Genomic DNA, 25159 nt, shown 5'->3' on the forward strand with positions numbered 1-25159 from the left:
CCTTCCATCTATTTTACACGACGCCAGTATCACAGACGTGCAGCGTTTACCGCTCCCGTGACGTGGCGCAAGTGCTACATGCTCCGATGCGCTCGCGATTTATGGGCGTCTTTGATCGCAATCCAAACCAACTGAGCTAGTTTGACGCGGATGGCCCCCCAGCTATGGCCGACACAATCCTGACCATCACTTGGCTCGTCGGATTCATCTATACAGACATGTTCAAAGGCAGTTTGTTGGCATGCTTGCTCGCACATGCGTAAAAGCACTAACGACACCACCAAATTCGAGATAAAACAAATTATATAGTTCTTGCCTTTAATCCTTGCGAAATAATTTTTGTGATCCTAATTTTGGAATACAACATCATGAATGCTTGATTTTCTTGCTGCATGTGAAAGCTGTTAAAAAACAACATATCTGTTTGGTTGTATTGTTAGGCATGAGTTCAGGGAAAAGTCCATCACATAGTGCCAGTGGGCTGACACCAAGGCGTGATTCATTTGGCTTAGGAGACGATATACAGGCGTCACAAGACTCTGTGTTCAGTATATCATCAATGAATGAAGAGGACAGTTTAAGCAGCATGGACACGGATTGGACGCCTTCGGAGGAATCGGGAAGAAGGAAATCAGATGTAAGTTTTTATGGGCAGATAATGACTAATGAGAAAGTGTCTCCTGGGTGTCAATAGTAAAGAGTAAAAAAAAAAGCATTTTTATGTCAAATTGCAAGATGTATGCAAAACATGAGGCAATAGGTGAACATTTCCTAGAAATAGTAGACTTTTGCATAATCCATTGAAATTTATAGGCCTTGCAATTTTCATAAAAGTATCAAGCAACTGTTGGGAATTTTCCATTTAAAACGATGATGGCACTGGACAAAATGTACCTCACACTCCACAGAAAAGACCGACTGAACATGATAGTAATGAACAATGTAGAACTTGGTACTACCAATGTGTTAATTGCTGTGAAATCCAAACATCTTTCAAAAGACTTGATAAATACTTCCTCTGCATATATTGTATTCAAATCAAATTATACAACAGTATTATGTAAGTCGTTAACTCAATACTTTCATCATTTCTTCTCTCCAGGATTCCTTGTCGGGACTGACCTATCCACCGTACAAACCAACCAAGCCATGTATGGGAGGCAAACCACTGGATAAACTCCAGAGGCTAGGAAAATTTGGCAGAAAACACTTTGGTGTAGGTAGACCAAGGGTATGTAAAGGATCGAGAACGGTTTGTGCAAATATTTCTCGATGGCTTTGCTTAGTTGCATAATTTAGTGGTAGTGAACATAGCGGCTTCAAAGTTGGACCCATATTAGATTTTATTTTTTGCATTAGATCAATTGCAATTGCTTTATTTATTGTGTTGCTGTGGTTGCTGCTCATCAGGTTTCATAAATACATGATTAAATGGCATTTTTGGATAAAATACCGTAGAATCCTATCTACAAGCGTATGCATTTAAATGATGGTTTTATTTACGAAAGGCAGACACCCTCCACAAAAACATTACAATAGATTTGTCTTACAATAATACATGTTTGTACAGCCATCTCATGCTTGTACAGCCATCTGTATCAGTAATATAGTTGTTCAAACTACAATGTTTTTGTGAATTGTGTGTGCCTTTCGTCTCTAGTCTTGGAGTTTTTAAATCACCTTACATGCATTCTTAAACGTACTTTTAATGTTTTCAAAACAAAATTAAGTAGCATAGAAATTGCAGTTTGCTGTGTGCCTTCAAAGAAAAAAAAAATGGATTTTCTTATATTTCAAGCACTAATATAGATTACAGTACACCCTCCTGTCTAACACCTTCTGATTCTTGTAAGAAAAATGTAGCACACATGGAATAAAGCACAGCTTGTGGGGGCATACCTGATTGTACAACCTAGCCTTTTACTTGTGTTGATATATATAGTTATGAAATTACTCATATTTCATATTGTTTTGTTTCAGGGACGTGGCTCATACACTGGCACAGGCAGGAGAAGAGGTAGACCTGCTGGCAGTGGGGCAAAACGTGGCCCTAAACCTAAACACAAACCTGGATCATTATTACTAACATTAGCTGCCGCTCAAGCCACTGTGGCAAGCGGTGGTAATGTGTCAGAGACTGCTCTGTCAAGAAAACAGTCACAGAAAAATGACGATGATGATGATGATTCATCAATGCACACAACAGTGGTGCTGTTTTCAGTTCAGGACAAATTTACGTATACGCAGGATATGTGTGTGAGTTGTGGAAGTTTTGGGCTTGGGCCCGAGGGACGTTTACTGACGTGCTCGCAATGCGGCCAGTGTTATCACCCGTACTGTGTAAATATAAAGGTAAGAATTAAGATCAATGCACAAATAAACACATTTTAATAGATAAGCCAATTTCAGCAACATTAACATTGACCTAAAATGATCTGTAGATTAAATCTAGCCACATGTTATTTTCCTTTTGCTTTTTTGAGGACACAGTAGATGGTTGACTATCACCAAGTCATAGTAATTTTTTGTCAGGCCAAAAGGGGGCAAGCAATTTTTGGTATGCCATTTGAAATCCCCCACCCTGGCTAGGTCATAATTATTGCACAGCGTTTTAATACTAGTTATCATGTTTCCTTCCATTACAGCAGTATAGATAACATGCTCATACTCTAACACAGACTAGAGTGAAAAAGTACTTTCATATATAAAATATTATAGCTGTCCTAAATTCCTATAAATGCGGAAAGTGCTTTACAGAATGAAGCATTCCACCTTTCCCAGTTTATGGCTTGTCTAAAATATTAACCAAGGATGGGTTCTGTGTATGTTTCCTATTGCAGATTACTAAGGTGGTACTATCAAAGGGCTGGCGTTGTTTAGACTGTACAGTATGTGAAGGATGCGGCAAGGCGAGTGACGAAGGCAGGTTATTACTATGTGATGACTGCGATATCAGCTATCATACGTACTGCTTACAACCACCACTTCATACTGTCCCCAAAGGGGGCTGGAAATGTAAATGGTGAGTACTTGTATATGCATTCAGCATAACTTAGAAATTTAAGTGTGCAGGGATAAGATCAGACCTGCCAAGCAAATTAAACAATAACCAATGTCATTCCCACAAAGTTACTGCATGAGGAATGATAAGGAGAATCAGAATTGAGCTCTGCAAATTATTGAGGGCTTTTTTGATGAAAGAGACGAAAGGCGCACACCCTCCACAAAAACATTATTTGGAGTTTGAGCAACTACATTACTGATACAGGCGGCTGTAAAAATATTGTAAGACCAATCTATTGTAAAGCTTTTGTAGAGGGTGTCAGCCATTCATCTCTTTCATCACAAAAGCCCCCATTTAGAGGCATATATGCCAAGTAGATGGATTGTAGGGTATTTTGTGTCTCCATATATAAAGAAAGGAGGAATATTATTGTAAGATGTGTATCAATGAGTGCATAAGGTGGACACAAATAACAACCATGCTTTTTATGGCTTGAGAAACACAAGTCTCCACATACAGAAAAGCAAGCCAGTGAAAAAGTTCACTCACCATCTAGGATTTGAACCTGCAGAATACCAGATCGATGCTCTGCCAACTGATCTAATGAGTCGAGATTATTATTATTTTTTTACAAGTAACAACCAATGTTTGTGTTTTTGTTAACAGGTGTGTTTGCTGTGGTCATTGTGGAGCCACAACTCCAGGTGCCAATTCTGAATGGATGAACAATTATACCCAGTGTGGGCCTTGTGCAAGTCTACTCATGTGTCCGTGTTGTTACAGACATTATAGGGATGGTGATTTAATATGTCAGTGTACACACTGTGACAGGTAAGAAATTTGGACTTGGATTAAGTCCATTAGTGGGTTTGGGTTTTGTGTGTTTGTGTTACTATATGGATGAGGATGTTATGATCATAAAACAAGTTAATATGGTAATTCTACAGAGTTAATTGCTTTGAACTGAGTGTGTGTGGTGTGTGTGTACAAGATCGCATTGGATATTTCATTGGTTCACCTGTTACAGTAACACACTAACCCAAATTGTTTTGGAGCCATGTATGGGTGTGTTGTTTATGTATAACATGCATTCATGAATGATTACAGCACATGGCAGATGCCAGAACTCGGTGCAAGTATGATGTTGCCTTCATTTTCTATGTGGAATGTGATTTATTTGTTGGAATTTATCACTGGTATTAATATCTCCAACTTACAATTTAAAATATTGGGCTATTCCATTTAATATCCATACTATCCCTGTGGAAGATTTAGCTAAAGTCTTCCACAGAGGGAGGATAAGTTTTGAATAGAATAGATGTTTGGGTAACTTCCATATGAAATACTCACTCCAGTTGTGGAAGATATAGGTAAAACTATAATACAGGGGGATTATGAGTTTCAAAATGATCAATCCTGACCAATTACATTTGAAAAACATACTCCCCCTGTGGCAGATATTTCCAAAATCTTCCACAGGGGTAGTGTGGATTTTGACTGGAATAGCCCATTGAATTTATTGCACATAATAACAATAGTAAATTTGAATATGTGACACAATCTGATCCAATTTGAATTTGAGATAAAAGGCAAAAATATGGATTAAAAATACCAACTATGCTAGACCTTAAATGTTTTCAGTGTATGATAGCTAATGTTTGTATCAGGTAATAATTTTAGTAATAGTAACTCCATTTTCAAAAATCCCTCCTTTGGTCTCCATAGACCAGATTGTGCCATATTACGAATAGGACACAATTTTTATACACCATCAAAAAGGCTGCTATGAGCAGGTGCATATCACCTCTATTAAGACCATCTCACCTTTAGATATAAAATGGAGAGAGAAAATTATCCAATGCAACACAGACACACATGTTTTGTTTTTCACTTTTGTTTTGCAGGTGGTTACACGCATCATGCGATAACATGTACAGTGAAGATGCAGTAGAAAGAGCAGCTGATAGGGGTTATATCTGTAGGCTTTGTAGGCCGTATGTGACACCCCCAGAACCAGAACCTCCAGCTAAAGAAGAACCGCCACCACCTGTTGTTACCCCTGTAATTAAAATTAAAGAACCAGGTGAGACAATAAAACATGTACACAAAGGTTATTTGCTTGACCAGAACATCATTGAAAATTCAAGATTTAGATGTTGGTATTTGAAACCAATGTCCTTGTGTTAGTTAAGGTATGAATAGCAAGTATGAAAGCATTGTATTGTTGAAATAGATCAACTTATATGCTATCAAATGAATAAAAATGATAATATGAAAAACACCTGCTGTGAAGCTGTTATGGGAAATACATTTGTATAGAAGGTTCAGGTTGTTGACTGAAGAGTTTTTGTGTCAAGAAATTGAACAAACTGTGACAAGATGTATACTGTGCACAAGAAGTATCCGTACACTTAAAACAAAAGCAAATTTCTTGATATTCAGCAACAAATTTGTGAACAATGCACATACTTTTGAGTAATAGAGCCTATGCATTATGACATGGATAAATATTACTGAATGTAATTAACTTCTGCTGTTCCAAAAAGTACAAAAAACTCCTGCTATTTGGTTTGTTGTTATATTGTAGATCTGGGCTCCATTTCACTAAACTTTACGAAGCTTTGTAAGTCTCGAAATCGTTCGTAACACTAATTTATGACGAGTCGTAAGTTCCATTTCATTTAACTTACAAACGGTACCCTTCTTAAGGTGGTACGAAAGGCAAAATCAAGTTGCTCTGATTGAGGTTAAAATAGACTTGTTGCAGAGAGATATGCAAAATAATCTTAATTCTAAAATTTGAGCCAAATCGGACAAACGGATTTTGAGCTATTGCTGTTGAAAGATTCTTTGTATTCTATTGTTTTTGCCAATATATTGATGAAGTTAATGAGGAAAATTGGCAAAATGTGCTCATTAATATTAATTTTGCCAATATTTTCCCAATATTTAATGAATAAACCTTCATACTACTTTTACCTTTAAGAATTTTGACCTGAAACTTTGCCAATGTGTCTCTATGACCTAAACCTTTAACATGTGATTTTCCCGCCCATCTTATTTGCATATTTGCATAATTAATTAGCCTTAAGTATAATGCTAATTAATTATGCAAATATGCAAATTAGATGGGCGGGAAAATCACATGTTAATGTTTTAGGCCATAAAAACACATTGGCAAAGTTTCATGTCAAAATTATATAAAATAAAAGTAGTATGAAGGTTTATTCATAAGATATTGGTATAATATTGGTAAACATGAATATTCATGAGCACATTTTGCTAATTTTCCTCATTAACTTCATCAATATATTGGCAAAAACAATAAAATACAAAGAAACTAAAAACATGTATATCTTGACAACCGTATGTCCGATTTCCTTCAAACAAAAACTATTTTGCTCAGTGTATTTAGCTTAACTTATTCAATCTATTCAAATGGTTCTAAATTCAGTTTCTGTTTTCCAGAAACATCGTTTCGAACCCCCTTAAGCAATAGGGATTTACTACAGGGACCCTTTGTAAAGTTACGTCTAGTATTGGGTATTTACGACCAGTTACCCGAGTTACGAAGGGTTTAAAGATTAGTGAAATGGACCCCAAGTCCCTTTGGCATTGTTGAACTTGACAAAAGTGACCTCCAACATGGCTACTACCTACTGGGTACAGTCTATTTGAGAATATCCATTTATAACTTACTTTTTTCCTTGTAAACAAAATACAGTTTTGTTAGTAATTCTTAAACACTTGAGAATGTTCTTGCAATCTTATTGGTTCTTACCCGTGTGGTATCGCATGATATCACACACTTTAGCGTGTGCGTGTCTATGCGATACTCGGACACGCTATATGAACCAATTGGAGGTGTATAGCAACAACCGGACTGATCGATTCTAAGCCCTAGGTAAAATTTAGGATTTAATTTGATTGAAATTTGGTATATTTATGATTAATGTATTATTTTATTTGAATTGAAGTGTTTAAGAATGAGAATAAAGGTATTGTTTTTAGCCGCTGTCGTGCATCTATCGTCTCATATAACACGCGACATCATTATTTTCAGCGTAATAATGATGTCTCTAATCGGTGGGCAGTTTACAGATTGACAATATTCAGAATTGAATTTCTTTACTTCTGCTATAAACTCTACATGTGACTTCTCAGAATTCATGTGGTTTTTGTTTTGTTTTTACAGAACCTCCTCCTAAACCACCAAAGCAATATGCCATGGAGGGCGTTTGTCTGACAGAAGATGGTTTTAAACAAATCACAAGCCTCAGTCTATCACCCGTTGCAATGAAAAAGACACGGCGGAAACACTCTCTCAAGCAAGGCAGCCTGGCCATCTTGCAAACCTTGGCTGATCCCAACTCTGCACTCTCCAAAGTTATCGACAAAGAATATCAAGGTCCAGATGGAGTGAAAAAAGGTATTGATTGATAAATACAAATTCAGTTTCATAAGAAATTAGTTATATTTTGCATTTATCCCTTCTATTGAGTGGTTCCCAACCAGTGAGCATGGGTTGAAACCCCAAACCTGGGGGATAAAATGGGAAAAGCTCAATGCACAAAGCAACTGAATGTTCAAGTATCCCATTGATCTCATTGTGTCATCATCTGAACACAGATATAGTCTCAAAAACTTTGACAGGCCAAGGTGTGCTATCCCCGGTCATGTGACCAGCACCTGAGGGTCCGTGGTTCAAAACCGCACCAGAGAAAACCACTGTAGTCTTCATCTTCTTTCTTTCTTCCTTCCTTCCTTCCCTTCGCTAAAAAGCACTAGAGGCATTAGGGTTACTAACGAGCATTGAACATTGATCCAGATTTCAAACACATTTTTGTTGTGGTGCCTTAGTAGTTCTTGTGTTGTGTGATTTGACTTTCTGTATTCAACCTAAGTAGCCCCATTTTCAATGCATTTGTACAACTAAATTCCATCAAATGTCTGAAAAAATTCTGATTTTTACTTTTTTGTAGGTTGTACCTAATATCACAGGAAAAGAAAATGCTCAGATTTATACTTTTTTGGCAGAATGATGGGTGGTGAGCTCAATCAGTGAAGATTAACTAGATTGAACCAACTCTCCAGAACCTTGGCATGATCAAATCAAATAATCATGTTGTTCAAATAAATATATCTTATGATGTTAATAATTGTGGTGCTGTTGTTTTTAATAGAAGTTGAAGGCGCTGATGGTGCCACAACATCAACAGTGAAAAGTGAAGAGACTCAAGATGTAAAACCACCTGTAGGCCCTAGTGGAGACGCAGTAGTAACAGGTGCTACTGCCCAGGCTTCAGTTTCAGCTCCAGCTCCAGCTCCAACAGAAGTAGTAGCAGTACCAGAGAAAAAGAAGAGAACAAGGGCACCTTACAGAGCAGGTAAGTCACACAGTTTTTATGGTATGTTTCAGTAGATATCCATACAAAAATCTTATTCCCAGAATTGCAGTTAATTCCGATTTTGTGTTTGTGAGCTATTCATCATTTGTGTATTACATACATTATTTGTGTATTACGGTCCAGCGCTTCAGAGGATGAACTCGACTGTGTATTAAATATGCTCCAGAGTTCACTGTGTTGTTAATTAAATTTGTTCTGTTAACATAAATCCAAATTTGATGATATTTTTGCCAAGCGATGAATCTGCAAGAAAATTTTTGCACACTAACATTACGAAGCCAGAGGTTTCCTATAGTACAAAAATCTCAACCTTTTTTTCAGAAAAACGAGCAGATGAGGGTGTGGATCACCAAATGCCCCTTAAATCTTTTAAGTGATTTGATCTATAAAAGCAATAGATTTGAATCTTGAGAGATTTTTTCTTTTTGGTGTCAACATGTTGAGCTAAACATTGCAATTTGTGTTATTTCCAGGTATTGGTGGCTTCATTGCAAGGCAGAGAAAGCCAAGTAGCCTGGCTGCCCAATCGCGGCTCATCAGTCGAAGCTTATCAGAAGGGGCTGTGTCAATACCAAGAGAGGGGATTGAAGTCAATGCAGATGGCAGCATCTCAATTGCTGACCTGGCAGAACTAGAGAAGAAGAGGAAAAGGAGAGGTCCTAAAAAGAAGAGCAATCTGGAGGCACAGTTTCCTTCGTATATACAGGTGAGTAAACAACAAATCCTGATTTGATGTACTGTATGGAAATGTGGTAACAATATAAATGTACTTGCTCATGGTATAAAAAAAAATCTTTCAGCAGCTGATCTGAAATTGGTTCAAAAAGATGTATCTGGCAGTAAACAGAAACACCACAACTAATCACACAATGAGCATGTGGCATAGTGTGATTGTTCATACTAATCACATACACAATTACTTGATGCAGCGTCTTGATGTGATGTCCTCAAATAACCAGAAATTGATTGGTTAGATATGTTTTGATGTGCTCATGTGATTGTTACTTTTTGTAAAAAGGTCTGTTTAGGGTTTCTCAATTTTGGGGTCACAATCTGAAAACTTAATTATTGGCTTAGCAAATGGTCTGACTTCTATAGTATAGTGTCATCGCAAGCTAACATGTGCATGCTCATTTCCCATTGCAGGAGGCCTTCTTTGGTAAATCTCTCCTTGAGACAAGCAAGAAAGACGGTCTTGAGATATCAGACGAGGAGAGTAGACCACCATCTGTAACACAGCAACCCAAGGGCTCAGAATTGATTAAGGCTAGTCAAGCAAAAACAGGAGGTGAAGTTGCAACACAAAATGCAGCAATACAGGTGAGTTAGGGTATCACCAAACAGGAGTATAACAGCAGAATTGACAGTTAAATCTTTATTACTAGGTTGAAATGGCTATGACATGTATGTATTTTTTTCTGCTCTTGATTTGGAATCAACATATGACCCTTTTTAATAGTGTCAATCTGGTTAAGAGAGATTCTGTTGCCAGATGAAAACTTGTGAAACGCATGTTTTTTCCTTGTTATCATTTTATACCAAAGAGAAAATGAATTAAATGAAATCTGATTTTTGTGGTTGGCCTTACTATGATGGCACTTGAAAATGTTATCTACCATGCTGGTACTGATCTAAACCACTTCACAGACAAGATTCATCTCAAATCATTGATTTTCTTAAAATTCGAGTTACTCAAAGGCAGCTTAGAATCATGCTCAGATGGTACCTCTCATGTTGAGCCAAGAACTTTGTGTGTTTCTTTTGGTGACCAAGCATTTGCTGCCTATGCTCACAGATTGTGGAATAAACTACCAGGTCAAATCAAAAATTATACTTTTGAATAGTTCAAGAAACTCCTGAATCGCCACATATTTCCAGATACTTATGAGCAGTAGCTTTTGAGCTATTGTACCCCATTGAACATTTTGTAATGAATTTGATACTAAGACATAAATGTAACTGATTGATTGGATGATTGATTGAATACCATGTTTACCTTGTAATGTTATTGTTTGATGTAATTGATGAAGACATCCTGTGTGTGCCATATAAAAACTTGATGCAATGTTCCTATTATTTCAGGGTGCCAAACAAAACTCCGATGGAACTGACAACTCAGAGGATCCGCTCAACTTCCTACCCCAGGAAGAACTACTGGGAATGCTAATGGGGGATGGATTAGGCAAAAATGGTGATCGTAAGTTTTATTCTTAGTTTGAATTACAATAATGTGACTTTGATGAGTTTTAACCACAACACTCCACAATTTTGCACTCACATGGAATGTATTCAATAGGTCAACCTGCACCTTCATTCAGCAAATGATGGTGCTGTAATGACTAAATGACTACAAGCAGGCTAATCCATTCGATTATTAATGTAATTTAACCAAATTGCAAAACAGAGTAATTGCTCACATGTATATTTCTTTAATTTGTCAGTACAAGTTGCTCAAATGTCAATAGTTCATTTTTGTTTGATATGACTTTTTTGCGCCATCAGAGATTGATAAATGTTTAAAATTTGTTTGTGTGTATTACAGATATTGACATTGACAGTATGGCGGAAGGTGCCTCCAATCAGAATCAAGAAGGGGACACCAACCAAACATCTAACCAGCATAGTAGCACAGCAGATCACAGTGAACATATCGCTGACTTGGAGTCAATACTCAGCTCCAATCTTGATCACATGGTGCCAGATGGTAAGAGAATAGACCCCTTTATACCAGCCAGTGGCATACCAACAGGTGGGGGGCAGGGGTGTGAGTTGTTGTAAGTTACTTTTGCACAACTTTGTGAAAGCTTGATGCGATATGTTGGTAATTTGTAGCAAAAACAACAGTATGTTGCACAAAAAAGGAGCAGATTGTCCTACCTGACGACCCAATTAAATGGATTTAGAAGACAACAGTGCATGTCAAGTGAAAGTCCTACTTTTGGTTCAAGTTCTTTTGGGGAATTAGTCAAGGTTAAAATTTATCCATGTAAATTCTGCTTTGTCTGTCATCAAAGTAACAGGTGTATTGTCAGTTCTTCTGTGGAGAACTGGCCAGACAGGGCTACCTGTTTAATATGTCATATACAAACAAAAAATAGGTCTGACCACAGTTGTTTAGGTTATTCCCACCACTAACTGGAAATGTTGTAGAAAATGGTATATAATTTCTCATTGCTATGAAGCATATCTAATCAATACAAATTGTTATTATTTTACAGATCTGGCTCAAATTGATGGCAAGGAAGTTGAAGATCTTTTCTCAGGGGTACTCAGTCCCACGGAACATCAGCAAAACCAGTCATCCACCACCCCTGTGCCACCAACAGCTGCTGGGGAGGGCATGATGGGTCCACCCGCAGCCCCTATTCCTATGGTACAAAATGTACTTCCACATCCGCATCCACAACAGAGGCGACCAGCCCCTACAAGTCTGCCATTACAACTCTCTGGGAGCCAACCTCAGGTCCACTTACCGGTGCCCCAGTCACCACAGCCAAGAACACCTCAAGATATTGGCAGGTAGGTGTCTAAATTATGAAACCAAGTTTCTTGTCAAGTAGAAACACTAGAAACTCATGTCAAGTAGAAACTCATGTCAAGTAGAAACTCATGTCATGTAGAAACTCATGTCAAGTAGAAACTCATGTCAAGTAGAAACTCATGTCAAGTAGAAACTCATGTCAAGTAGAAACTCATGTCATGTAGAAACTCATGTCAAGTAGAAACTCATGTCAAGTAGAAACTCATGTCAAGTAAAAACTCATGTCAAGTAGAAACTCTAGATACTCATGTCAAGTAGAACCACTAGAAACTCATGTCAAGTAGAAACTCATGTCATGTAGAAACTCATGTCAAGTAGAAACTCTAGATACTCATGTCAAGTAGAAACACTAGAAACTCATGTCAAGTAGAAACTCATGTTAAGTAGAAACTCAAATCAATAAAATATCCATTTGATTTTGTTTCAGCCCTCCTTTTAGTCCAGACTTTGCTGAACCTCAAAGCCCATGGCCATCAGGACCATCTGGTGATGGGGTACCAGGAGAGGAACCACATCTGTCTTACAATCAGAGAAATGTGCTGAAGTGGGAGAAAGATGAACCACTGGGACCAATGGCCACCAGCTCACCTGTACTCTATGCAAATCTTGAACATCCAAACCTCAAAACTGATTACCCAGGTATGATGAATGAATGAATGCTAATTGTTATTGACACACTCAAAATAAGTTATTAGCAGAATGCCTTTGAATAAGGCTAACCATAGTGTAATCTTACTTCAAAATTACCATGAGCTTGTGTCACAAAAGTAATAACTTGAGTCAATTTTTAACATGAATTTAAATTTAACAACAGGGATTCAACAAGTATGCCATGGGACATGTAAAGATTTCAAAGTTGTCAGGTTAAGTCAGGAATGACTCTGACTTCATCAAGACTGCTGAAAGCTTGCAAAGTTATGTCTTTTGGCATACTCATTGACAGCATCCAATAACGATTCCCATTGTGAAAGCCTCTGTAATTGAATTTACATTTTAGGGATCTGAAACATGCAGACCTTTGTTTATGTTCTGCAAGGGTGAAATTTGAACAGGTGGCGTTCACTTGGAAGGGACAAAAAATGGATCAGGTGACACTTTTTATCCTGAAGTAATGCCCATCAGGCTCTACGAAAGATGGGCATAGCTATAGAATACCCATCTCACCTCCCAACACAGGGTTAGGTTAGGGTTAGGCACCCTGAGCGGGGTATTCTATAGTTATTCCAAAAGATGCACAGAAATTCTAATGATAACTGAACAGATCTGGCTCATTTTCATTCAAAGTATTGGCTACTTCCAATGTTCTTTCAGCAAAATGCAGTTCAAGCTCTTATCTGTTACCTATCTTTTATATTTCTCTTGTTATTTGCCTTCATAATTTGCCATTATTTTACCTTGTTTACTGGTGTTATTTCTTGACATTTCACTTTAACTGTGTTTCTAGATATTATTTCTCAATATTTTGGATAGCTCTAAAATCTTAGGAAAAAGTGGTAAGCCCAAAGAAAGTCCTGATTCTGGCTAAATACAGGTGAACCAGTGCTCACTTTTTTCCAATCTAAATCTGGAGTCTTTGTAGAAAAGCTACTAAAATGTTTCACCCTTATATCGTTGCAGACTGGCCAAGCAGAGCCAAAGCAATTGCCAAACTGTGGAGGAAAGTGGCAACGGCAGATAGACAACCTTATCTGGTAAGTGAACAGTTTGCTCTAATAATACCTAATTCTCTGCAAGAATTGAGTTCAACAATCTTTATTCCTTTCCCTTATGTTGTATGGTGCAAACACTAACTCAAATCAGTGGTTTGTGTTATGCCTGTTTAGATCAGCCTCCTTTGAAAATAAATTTTGGCTCGCCTTTTGTAAAGACCAAAAATGGCCTTGCTTGAGTCTGATATGATAATATATTTCCCCTTTGCATGGCATAAAAAGGAAAACAAATTAAACCTTATTCGTATTTATATTACTAACAATCCACATGTACCACTTTGCTAATAACTATATCACTTCCATGGAGAGAAAAAGTGTGTACGACTGTATGGTCATGTGTTGGTCTTGTTTTGTGTTCAAATGTCAACCAGCATTTCACAACAGAACTAAAGATGTTGCTCATAGAATGGACATTGTCAAAAGCCAATTTCATTTTGTTTTCACTGATCACTCATCATTCACATTAATCTAAAACTGAGCTTTTATTTAAGAATGTTGTAAAACAAAAGTCAAATCCACAGCAGCTTTTTTATCAACTCATACACAAATATGTAGCAAAATTAGCAATAACCTCCAACCCGATCTAGCCCCTACATATTTGCGATTTATTACGTATTCATTATGTGATAAAGATTTTTGGGGAGTAGATCGAGATACAGGTTCCTGCAAAGTTAGATGTTAACACTCATGTGTGTTTGCAGTGAGCTAACCATTGAATGAAATGATACTGCCAACCAACCAACCAAACAAGTGTGGTTGCAAGCTCCAAGTAACATGCCTCAACTTGATGTTTATTGGGCTAGTCCATTTGAAATACACCCCCATATGGAATATGACGCTGTTACCTATCACTAGCTTCCAGAGGAGTGTTGCACTCTCTCTCTCTGATTGACGTGCGAGCCCTGTTAATGAGCGACATACGTTGGGCTTTGATGAGCGCTGCTCAGCGCCAATCACTTCTTTGATGCATAATCAGCCAATTAGATTACCTGTCTGTTGTTATGATTGTTAGACAATTGAATTAGCCAATCAGAACCCCACTTTGCACTGTGTACACTCTCAAATTGAAAACAAGTGCCGTTTCTTCCAGCAAGTGTAATTCCAGTTAATTAAATGGCCAATCCAGGTGGAATATGTTGGATTTTACCCAATTTGGTCCCTAGTTTGGAATTCCAAAATTATTTTATAAGATCTTGAATTGCTAAACTGAGTAAAACTGTTAAATTTAGTTGGAATTCCCAAATCTTGCTCGGGGGTGGTTTCAAATGGACTATGCCCATTACATGCAGTGCACTTCCATCCATTTTTGTCTCAAAATTGTAATGGGTAATGTGCTCTCTTTCATACTGTCAAATACAACTTCTGTTGCCCATGTAATCTAAAAAGCAGGTGAGACTTGTGCTTTGAAATATTCAATTCCAAATGTTCTATCAGTGCAAGTTTCTTACTGTATTTCTTTCTCGTTTCATAATTATTGTTTTCTGCTTTTTAAAATTTAGAATATGAATAGATTTTTTAAAAATAGAAAAATTCTTTTTGTTTCAAGCTGAAGAGACAAATCTGCACTGCATGTGCTGGCTTTAATTTAGCCATTTCATCACTGACTGACATACACACATAATCCATACATGTACACATTACATAATATGTGCACAAAAGATACACATGGATACATCCAACCTGTTTTTCAATGTGTTATATAACAACCCATTTTGCTACATGTCACATAAAGATTCTATGCTTGCATGTCATGCCTGTCTATACCACCCATTTTGCAGCAAAAAGCCAGAGAGAACAGAGCGGCACAAAGACTCAAGGATGCCCAGAAGGTAGGTCATAGGTCAATGGGTCATAGATCAGTAGGTCTTGTTTATGGCAGAAGGAAGTACTTTCTATTTACCTTTCCTGTGCTTATCGTTGCCAAACACCAGATTTTGTAGCCCAATTGTGCAACTTAAAGGGCATTTCGTGATCCACAGCCTCATCCCCCCACTTTTCATAAAAAAAGTTGAGATTTTTACACCACTGGATACCTCTGGCTACATAATGTTTATGTTCCAAATATTTCTTGCAGATTAATTCGTTTAGCAAAAATATTGCCAAATTTGAATTTCGTTCTGGTATACCAGAACGAAATTACAACAGTGGTCTATGGAGCAGTGTAATACACATAATCATGCATAACTCGCAAACGCAAAATCGGAATCAACCGAAATTTTGGGAATAAACTTTTCGTGGATATCTACTGAAAAATGTCATAAAAAGAGGATGCTAAGATCACGAAATCCTCCTTTAACTATTCCATGCAATTTCCTGTCTTTTACCTACTCTTGGTTGACTTTGAAGCTGGAAAAATATAATTTTAGCTCTGGTGATATTTAATCAACAATATATTGCGAAGTTTGGAAAAGATTTTGGACAAGATTAAAAGAAATCATACAATTTTAAACAAAAATTGAATTAAAATGCCTCCTTAAGTAGATATCTGACTAGTTTAGTTTGGGGCAGATTTTTGGCAATTTATGACATCAAGTGGAGTGCCTCTAAAATGGACTTGTTTTCACAAAGACATTGAACCTGTCATTAGCAAGTGTATTACAATGCTCAGTAAACAGAGGGTTTTAACACTAATTTTAACATAACAATCTAAACATAAAGACCTTCATTATTTAGTTTACAGTACAAAGAAATTTATTTTCTTAATGAAATATTTTGCCCTATGCTAATTTTGTTCTTGATACTAAGACAAAGCATGAAGGGAATCAAATTGGGTCCCTGATAGATGCCAAATTGTGGTTCAAATTACTTAATTGTTATAGTATATTAAGTATTGGGATATGGGATTAGTATAATGGTAGGCCATGTTTAACAGTGATTCAGCATGGGAAGTGAGCGAAGGAGAGCAGCATACAAGGCTAGATAATGGTGAAGTGCCACTCAAGCTTACCCCTTTGATCTATAATTCAAGAATATTCATGGGTATTATGAATTTTAGAACGGGACAAATCGATATTCAGCACTTTGTCAAACTCACAATGATATGGATTCGATGCTTGTAAGTGAAAACCATCCTGCTTTCTGCCATAAAAAGACTGAATGTTTGTAGGTTAGGGGGAGGTCACACTGGTGTTTGTGTCTGCATGACTCTCTATCTTTTCTTTCAATGTGTGACCTTTGATTTACTTTTGCCTCTTATGTGATAGAAATGGAAGTAGAAAAGGCTGGATATTATTCAGTTGTATATTACACTGTAGGATAGAGAGGTAGCAATACATTCGTAGTAAGCATGCAGATGTTTGAAAAGCTTGTTTCAGAATGAAAATTGGTTGATTGGGTTTTGCCTGCTAAATGCTTAGCCTGTCCGGCTGGATGCAACCAACAGCTTACATAGTTTTATAACCAACCGAGAAGAGCATAGTTCCCATTATATTTATATCACTCACTTGTAAGCTTCTATAAAAGTTGACAATGCAGACCATGTAAGGGCGAAAATCTGGTAATAATAGATTCTCACATTTTAAAATTTGGAAAAATGCAAATCAGTCTTGGCAAATTAATTGGGTGGGGGGAATGGAGTTATGGCCACATCATGCAGGAACATTTTTATGTGGATGCACTGTCCTGATCTGGGTTTGGCATGTATGTAAGGAAGCATCAGCCAAAGTTATTAAGAAATGACACTGCTACAGGTGTAATCCCTGCATACTCAATGTCACTCTTTACACTAGGCTAATTCTATGCTTTCTAACATAACACTGATTTGACACTTGACAGCAAGAGTTACTCCTCATAAAAAGTTGGCGGGTTGGTTATTATGGGCAAAGTGACCTTTTCTGTACAGAGAAGTTCACAATGTGAGGGAGCTTTAAGTATCCTAGCAAGCATCATCTTTAAAGAGTGAAATTCATTTTTTGTTCATCATTTTGTTGCCAACTACTTCATTTCAATCACATTACATCTGCCATGCATAGCATGAGTGTGTCCATATTAGCTTGTATTTCATGCAACAGGTAACCATCTAATTAATTTCTCTATTTCATCTTTTTATTTTGTATGCTTTATTATCTTGTTGTTCTATGATGAAAATATACCAGAAGTGAACTATAAATGGTATTTGATAAAATAATGGATCGCACATGATGATCATAAAAACTTGAAATGCTGATTGAATTCTCTTTTGAAATCGGGAACATAGAGGTCTATTCCAGTTGAAATCCATACACCCCCTATGGAATACATAACCTTAATCTCCCACACAGGGACTCTCAGGGAGTGCGAATTTCAAATGAGGCTATCAAAATGAGTGATTCCATTTGAAATCTACACCCTGTGTGTGGGAGAGTAGGGTTGTGTTTTCCATAGGGGTGTATGTATTTCAGATGGAATAGCCCAGTATTAGTTGTAGGTTCATTGTTCATCAATGTTCTGAAATTGGCCAAAAAGGTTGGTTCTTTGATTTATCGAGTCAAGTTCAGTAGTAAAATAATGGTCTGGTCTCTACGTTCTTCCCATGTAAATCATCACAAATTGTCTCGAATGCAACTCACATTGATTAGCATTTTGAAACAATCAATGCGAGTGCAATTGTTTGGCTCAGATTAGGGAGTTTTCTGCTAAATTGCTACTGAAGAGTAAGGAAATATCAATTGATATATGTGATGTGATCAAGTAAAATATATAAGTCGGATGTCGGAAATATTGATTTTGTGATATAGCTGATAATAGTATTCAACATTGTTTGTATTTCATTGTTCTGAGCAACACTAAAATGACCATATCTATGGAACCATAATTATGATGGGAGTTTCAGCAAAATAAAACTCTGAGAATTGCTCATGTAATGAAATTGAAAACTGAATTTTGATTTTGATCGACATCAGACTCGTTTTGCTTGATCGCATCACATATAAGCAATACTGTAGGAAGTAAATAAGTGTCATTGTCGATGGCATTTGAAGCTCGATAACACACAAATTCAAGTGCATTTTAACTCTGTTTCCTTCCATAGTTGAGTGAAGGCCTGCAAAGGAAGAAGTTGGCCGAAGCTGGGATCAATCCACCACTGACTCCTCAGTCACCACATAGCAATAGCATGTCACCACGAGCCACCACACCATTAGGAGGTGTCTCTTCACCAGGTACACCAAAGCAAACAACTCCTACTAGAGAGCAGCCTCAGACAAGCCCACTCATGGGTGCACATTCTGCTGCAGGTATGTAATCTACTCACCCCACCAGCCTTTAAGGATTTAGCAAAGATAGATGAAAGTTATTATACTTACACTTCTAAAAATAAAATCTATACATTTTATCTCTAGATTAATTATGGAGTTCGTATTACTTTTTGAGGTGTACCTTACCTTTAACGGTGGCTCAAAGAATTTTGAGTGGAAAAATAAATGTTTGGATGAATTTGGCAAAAACAATGGTTTTTGTTTCCAAATTCTCAAATAAAAGTTGCATTTCCTGCATTATTTCCTTTCCAAAATTGTGTACTTTCATACCTGTTTTGTTACATGAAAAGGTATCAGATCTTTTTATTGCCTCCCCAGTAAAAAAACTCCCAAAATAAAATTGTGAAAAATTCCACTTTTTGCAGCAATTTTGCACAAAATTTGTTGATTTTGCCCCCCCCCCCAAATTCATTTTGCCCCTCAATGTCCCACCAACCCCCACTCCCCCCAAAATATTCCTGACTCCACCACTGCATACATGTAAAGATTGTCAATTCACAGATGACAGGTCAGGGATCATAGTATGATTGTGTGATGGTTTTTCAGGATTACATGATGGTTTGATGTTTGATATTATTTGATAGAATACAGAACCTAGAGAAGATATCTTACACTTCCCACAATGCATTTCTTCAATTTAAATTGTCAGTTCTGATTTGCTATCTTGTGAAACATGGGCCGATAGTAATAAAAAGTACCTTATTGAACAGAACCCATCCAGATCTTGCAAAATATGTTTATTTCTTAATTATCAACCCATATTTAGCGATTCTAAAGTCAACATGAAAACAAAGAGGACCTGTACAAAGTAACTGGGGTGTCATTTGATATTTTAAGGTGATGCATCATGTTGTAAAGGATTCTGGGAAGGGTAAAATAGCTTCTCTGATATGAACCCTTCCGACCTGTATAATAATATCAGTGGTTACACCATTTCATTACAGGACTGCTCCAGCAAAAGGCTATGGAAGCTAGCAATGCATCACAACAGCAACAGCAAGCGAGTCCCAAAACACCTGTTCCTCCCTCTAGCCTCAGTGGGACACCTCCAACAACACCTAGCAGCATGCCTGTGTTACCTGATCTAGTTCAGCAGGTGGCTGTAAGAGGGCAACATCCGGGTGCATTGCAAAGGATGAATAGTGCTCCTGGACAGATGATGATGGTTGATGCTGGAATGGGACCTGGAACGCCTGGTGGACAGGTAAGAAAATTTAGTATTGTAGGGATGGGACTGCCAAGTCATATAGGAATAGAACTTTTATGAGAGTATATTTTTGTTAAAAACTGGTTTCATTGAAGCTAGACTGATCAGTAAGAAATTAGTGAAAATTAGAAGGAATGAGTCCTGTAGGAATAGGACTGCAAATATTGACTCTAAATATGAAAGAATATATGGGATGAATGAAGCATAATTTTTCGATGGAAACAGGTTTCATATAAGCTAGAGTGACCAGTACCCACTTATTGAGTGTATCACAGGTTTACTAAATTAAAAATAGTTTAGTTAAATAAGGGATTTCCTTGCAATACTAATTCAAAGACCAAGACCTCCTGCGTTCAAATCCAGATCAAGAATGATTTATTTTGATATTACTAGTCATGTAAGCATACCATTAACCTCAAAATCAATTACTGTGTAGTGGGATTTTTTCGCTGGCTTAATTTTTCGTGATTTTATCAATTTGGCTATGTAAAGTATGTTTTTCTAATGTCAAAATGGCGTGCAATTTACCTAAAAACTTGGGAATTTAATTATTTTGGTACAGGCCTCAATGTGAGATACAAAACAAAATACGAAAAAAACCTGACCACCTACCTTTAAGTACTACTATGTGTAGTAAATATTTTTGTGGGGTTACAAAATTTGCGGCTGCCTGTTCGACCGCGAAAAGTGTGTAAATTAAACCCCCCGCAAAAATTTGCTGCTATACAGTATTCTTAATGTGACACTTTATTGCTCTCCACAGGTGAATTCACTGCCAGCCACTCCAACATCAATCATGGAAAATCATATGACACCAGGAGGAGTACCACCACAGTCGCCAGGGATGCCCCCACAGATGATGGGTAGTGATGTGAGGTTCAGAATGCCAAGTCAAACAGCAACAGGTGGTATGCCTCCACCAGAGGGAGAAAAATACAACCACAGGCAGCAACTGAGGGAACTACTTTTTAAGAATCGGAAAAGGAGAGAACAACAGCAGTTACAGCAACAACAACAGCAACAACAACAGCAGCAACAGCAGTGGCTGGGTGACGGAAGTCAAAGACCGCCACCTCCATATCCAATGGGTAGTCAGTTTCAACCAATGAGTCCTGGACAGTTTTCTCCTACTGACAACAGAATGCCATTTGATGGATCACATCCTCGAATGCCTTTTGCTGGTGACCCTCAGCATGCCCAGCACAATGGCCCAGGCATGGGTGGCCAGCCATTCAATCCGGCTGATCCTAACTGGAGGCCACCAGCGAGCTCCCCTCAAGGACAATTTACTCCTCCTCCACGGATGTCACCAGGAGCAAACCCAAGACCTCAGGGTCATTTTATTGAATTAAAACGCCATGAATCACCAGCTATGGTCAGGCCACCAAGAAATCTGGGTATTAAATTGCTTCAGGAGAAACTCCAGCAAAGAAGCGCAATGCAACAAGCGCAAGCCCAGCAAAGGCCAATGCTGACCAATCCTTTAGATCCATATGATCATTTGGTGAGACAATCACAAGTACAACCACAACAACATCCGGGTCAACAAATGAGACCTATGGGACCGATGGGACATGCTCCCCTACAGATAAGTCCTGTAGGATCTGGACACGGACCATCTCCTTTGGCTAGTCCTGTCGGTCATGCTCCATTTCCACATCAGCAAGGACCGTACCCAGGAGGAATGCCACCGAGCTCTCTTGGAAGTCCTCATGGGGTACATCAACCTGGATACCATCCCATGCCTCATGCTGCTGCAGCTCATCCAGGAATGCCTGCACCATCAAATGACAATAGAGAGGAACACGATCCTCAGCTGGAAGATTTATTCAAAGATGGTGATTTCCAGGATTTTAACATCTTAGAATATGCTGATCCAGATCTGGACATTAATAAACACTCTGCAGAAAACCAACAGCTGTTCAAAGATCTCGGAATTGAGGATGATCACCATGGATCCGACGACAAGGCATCAGAGAGCAGCAAGAGTGACAAAACCAAGTCTGGAAGTGATTCCAAATCTGGTGGAAACAAACCAGATGAGTCTAAAAAAGAAGGTTCAGCAGCAGGTACTGCCTCAGAAACAAAATCATCAGCAGAAGTAAAGAAAGGTAGTGATGAGACTAAAAGTGCAAAAGAAAAGCAGAAGACAAATCAACTTCCAGTGGGCCAGGGGAAAGTAAGCAATCAAAGTCTCAGAAAGCATCTGAGGCTGACAAGAAGGATGACTCTAAGATGGAAACTGAAAGTGGAGAGAAAGTTCAAAGTGGTGCTACAACTGCAGATGCTGCAACAACAGATTCAAAAGCTGCAGCATCTCCTGACAACTCTGTAAAACAGGAGCAAAAATCATCATCATCATCTGTACCTATAGAAACAGGAACTGTAAAACAGTCAGAACCTAGTGTTCAAACAGTGAAAACTGAAGATGATAAAAAAGGTTCTTGTGCAGAGAAAGCTCAGACACAAGCAGTTAAAACAAGTCGGTCACCTCCAAGAACTGTGAAAGAGGAGGTATCTGATGAACCAAGACAAAGCTGTAGTTTTGCTACTGCTGCAACAACCTCTACTACCTCGCAAAGTGTTGAAAGCTCTTCAAAGATGAGTATAGACGACACAAAAGAAACTGAAAAAGCTCCGGTCATTGGTGCCTGTGGCACAATACATGGTTGTTCTCCAAAACCGGCAACAGAGTCCGAGTCAAACGAACCTGCTGCATCAGAGTCAAATGCTGCGAACTCAACAAGTGCACCTGTAACACAATCTGACACTGTCACTACAACATCGCCAACAGCAAGCACATCAACAACTGATACAGTGACGACTTCTGCACCAGTGACATCAGCTGTTGCGACAACCACATCAGCGCCAAGTTCTAGTGCAATCTCAAGTGAAACACAAACTAGTACAACAACAGCAGTGTCACATTCTTCCTCTGTAGCTGATGCGCCTGTAGAACCAAAAATTAAACTAGAGCCAAATACAGTGCCATCACAATCATCAAACCCACCCTCATCTGAAGCAGCTCAACAATCAAATCAAGCCCAACCATCATCTTCAGCACAACCAACATCCTCATCAACACCCATTGTCCCTCAACCCAACCAAAGTGTACCTACAACCGCAACACCAGGGACATTTGTGGAACCATCTGCAACATCAGCCGAAAGGCGAAGATCACTCCTACTGGAGGAGCAACCACTTCTGCTCCAAGATCTTCTGGAGAAAGAAAAGATGGAACAATCCAAGCAGCAACAGCAACATGGTGGTGTTGATGGTGATGAGAGCATGATGCAAGGCCTCAAACTTCAGACAGGAGAGCCATATTTGGGAGACATGGACTTTGCCAAACTGCAAGAGCAGGCCAAGTTGTATGCCAAAGGTAAGAGAACTATATCTGTGTTTTATTCAATGCCACTCCTGATTCCAAAAATATACAGCACTTGTTTCTCTTTTTTCACCCTTTTATCAGATTTTTAATGTTAAAAAGGTGATTGGGGTATAGGTCAGATCAACATTTTGGTATATTGCACTTACGTTGCATTGATACGATGTGAAATCGCAGGGCACAGTGCATGCCCTTATTTACCTTGTTATGTGCAAGTTTACAAACATGCAGCATGTTTTCTTCAAGTTTAAGAATAATAGTGCTGGTTAATTTAGGAAACAAGAGTTTGGCATTGTGTGATCATCAATATATAAATGTGACACGATCAAGGGAAATTAGTCAAATGTCAAAATTAATCAATATTAAGTTTTAACATTGGTTACTAGCCCTTAAAATACGACAATTCAATACAAATCCCTTGAAAATTGAACTTGTGGTTACCAAGTTGTCGGCAATTTGTCAGTTGATGAAATAATAAGAAACAAAAATATGACCCCTTTTGCCAATAACTCAAAATCTATCTTTTTGCAAGATTAAAACTCACCCCTTTGATCATGTCACAAAATGATCCAGTTTTTTCATCAAGTATTCAAATTATTAGGTGAAAACTTTCAAAGGAAGATAATCAATGCTAATGCAGTTGAACCAAATCTGATTTCAAGTCCTATTAATTGTGATGTGCGTCAGTAATTCCTGTATGTCTGCAATGTCACAAATTATTTTTAGGATGAACTACTGCAACAAAAGTAGTTTGACATGATTACATTAATTAAGATCATGCACGCAAACATCCCCCCCCCCTTTAATGTGTTTGCTGCAAACAGGGATCCTGTACAGGACTGGCAAACGGGTCGTGTTTTTCTTATTTTCTGCACCTAATCAGGAATGTTGACCCTGTTTTACACAAATTATATAAAAATTTTGGGATTTCATTGTATCAACCAGGGACCGATTTTTATATCAACAATAGAGGACACCCTCTCAAATGGATTTTTGTTCTGTTTGCAGTCAATCGCACATCTTGGCTAAATGAGGACGGTCCCGGTTGCAGGAACATCTGTGGTTTAAATGTCAAGTTGCATAAGAACATCCCTGTTTGACAGCAAACACATTTATACACCCCAACAAACACACCCCAGCACCCCAACACATATAAGCACCCAACCGAAACACATCTACACCCACCTTGTCATACATGAGAATGCTTATGCTTATGCTTATGCAAACACACATGCAAACACACCCCTACACAAATATACATGGGCATGCACACCCCCACATTCAGGCATGGGCCGACACACAATATTTAATATCTTTTTAATTGTGTTCTAATTTGTATCTCATGATAGGAGTACTATTTTAACAAAATGATTGACCATGCTTTTAACATGCTAACACTTTCCAAAGTTTCAGGTTATTTTGGAGGAATTGAAAGCTTTTTTGAAAGCATAAGTGAGACTCTATATAATAGCTTGTTCCATGTTTTATCATACTGTAAAGCATGATATTATATTCAACTACAATTGGGATTTGTTCATGTTCTCTTGCACGGCAATTCAAATCATCAACGTTATCAGAATTGTCAAAAAAGTCCATTATGTAAAAGGTACTTGCTTTTACTTGAGTGGAAAAACAAGGTACCTACTGAAAATATTATGCTTTACTGTA

General features: G+C 38.0%; 1 protein-coding gene across 1 annotated transcript in view; it reads left to right on the forward strand.

The window, feature by feature from the left end:
- Positions 1 to 25159, forward strand: part of LOC140142475 (histone-lysine N-methyltransferase 2C-like) — a 71352-nt gene that overhangs the window by 23785 nt on the left and 22408 nt on the right. The window contains 20 exon segments of the mRNA XM_072164460.1: positions 441 to 637; positions 1103 to 1216; positions 1981 to 2352; positions 2841 to 3022; positions 3671 to 3835; positions 4909 to 5087; positions 7200 to 7433; positions 8188 to 8391; positions 8886 to 9118; positions 9559 to 9732; positions 10495 to 10609; positions 10955 to 11116; positions 11631 to 11931; positions 12381 to 12592; positions 13571 to 13644; positions 15441 to 15491; positions 18671 to 18875; positions 19841 to 20100; positions 20867 to 22396; positions 22399 to 23485. Coding sequence (XP_072020561.1) covers positions 441 to 637; positions 1103 to 1216; positions 1981 to 2352; positions 2841 to 3022; positions 3671 to 3835; positions 4909 to 5087; positions 7200 to 7433; positions 8188 to 8391; positions 8886 to 9118; positions 9559 to 9732; positions 10495 to 10609; positions 10955 to 11116; positions 11631 to 11931; positions 12381 to 12592; positions 13571 to 13644; positions 15441 to 15491; positions 18671 to 18875; positions 19841 to 20100; positions 20867 to 22396; positions 22399 to 23485 — 6051 coding nt within the window.

This window comes from Amphiura filiformis, chromosome 20 (genome assembly GCF_039555335.1).
Source record: "Amphiura filiformis chromosome 20, Afil_fr2py, whole genome shotgun sequence".
NCBI classification, from domain to species: domain Eukaryota; kingdom Metazoa; phylum Echinodermata; class Ophiuroidea; order Amphilepidida; family Amphiuridae; genus Amphiura; species Amphiura filiformis.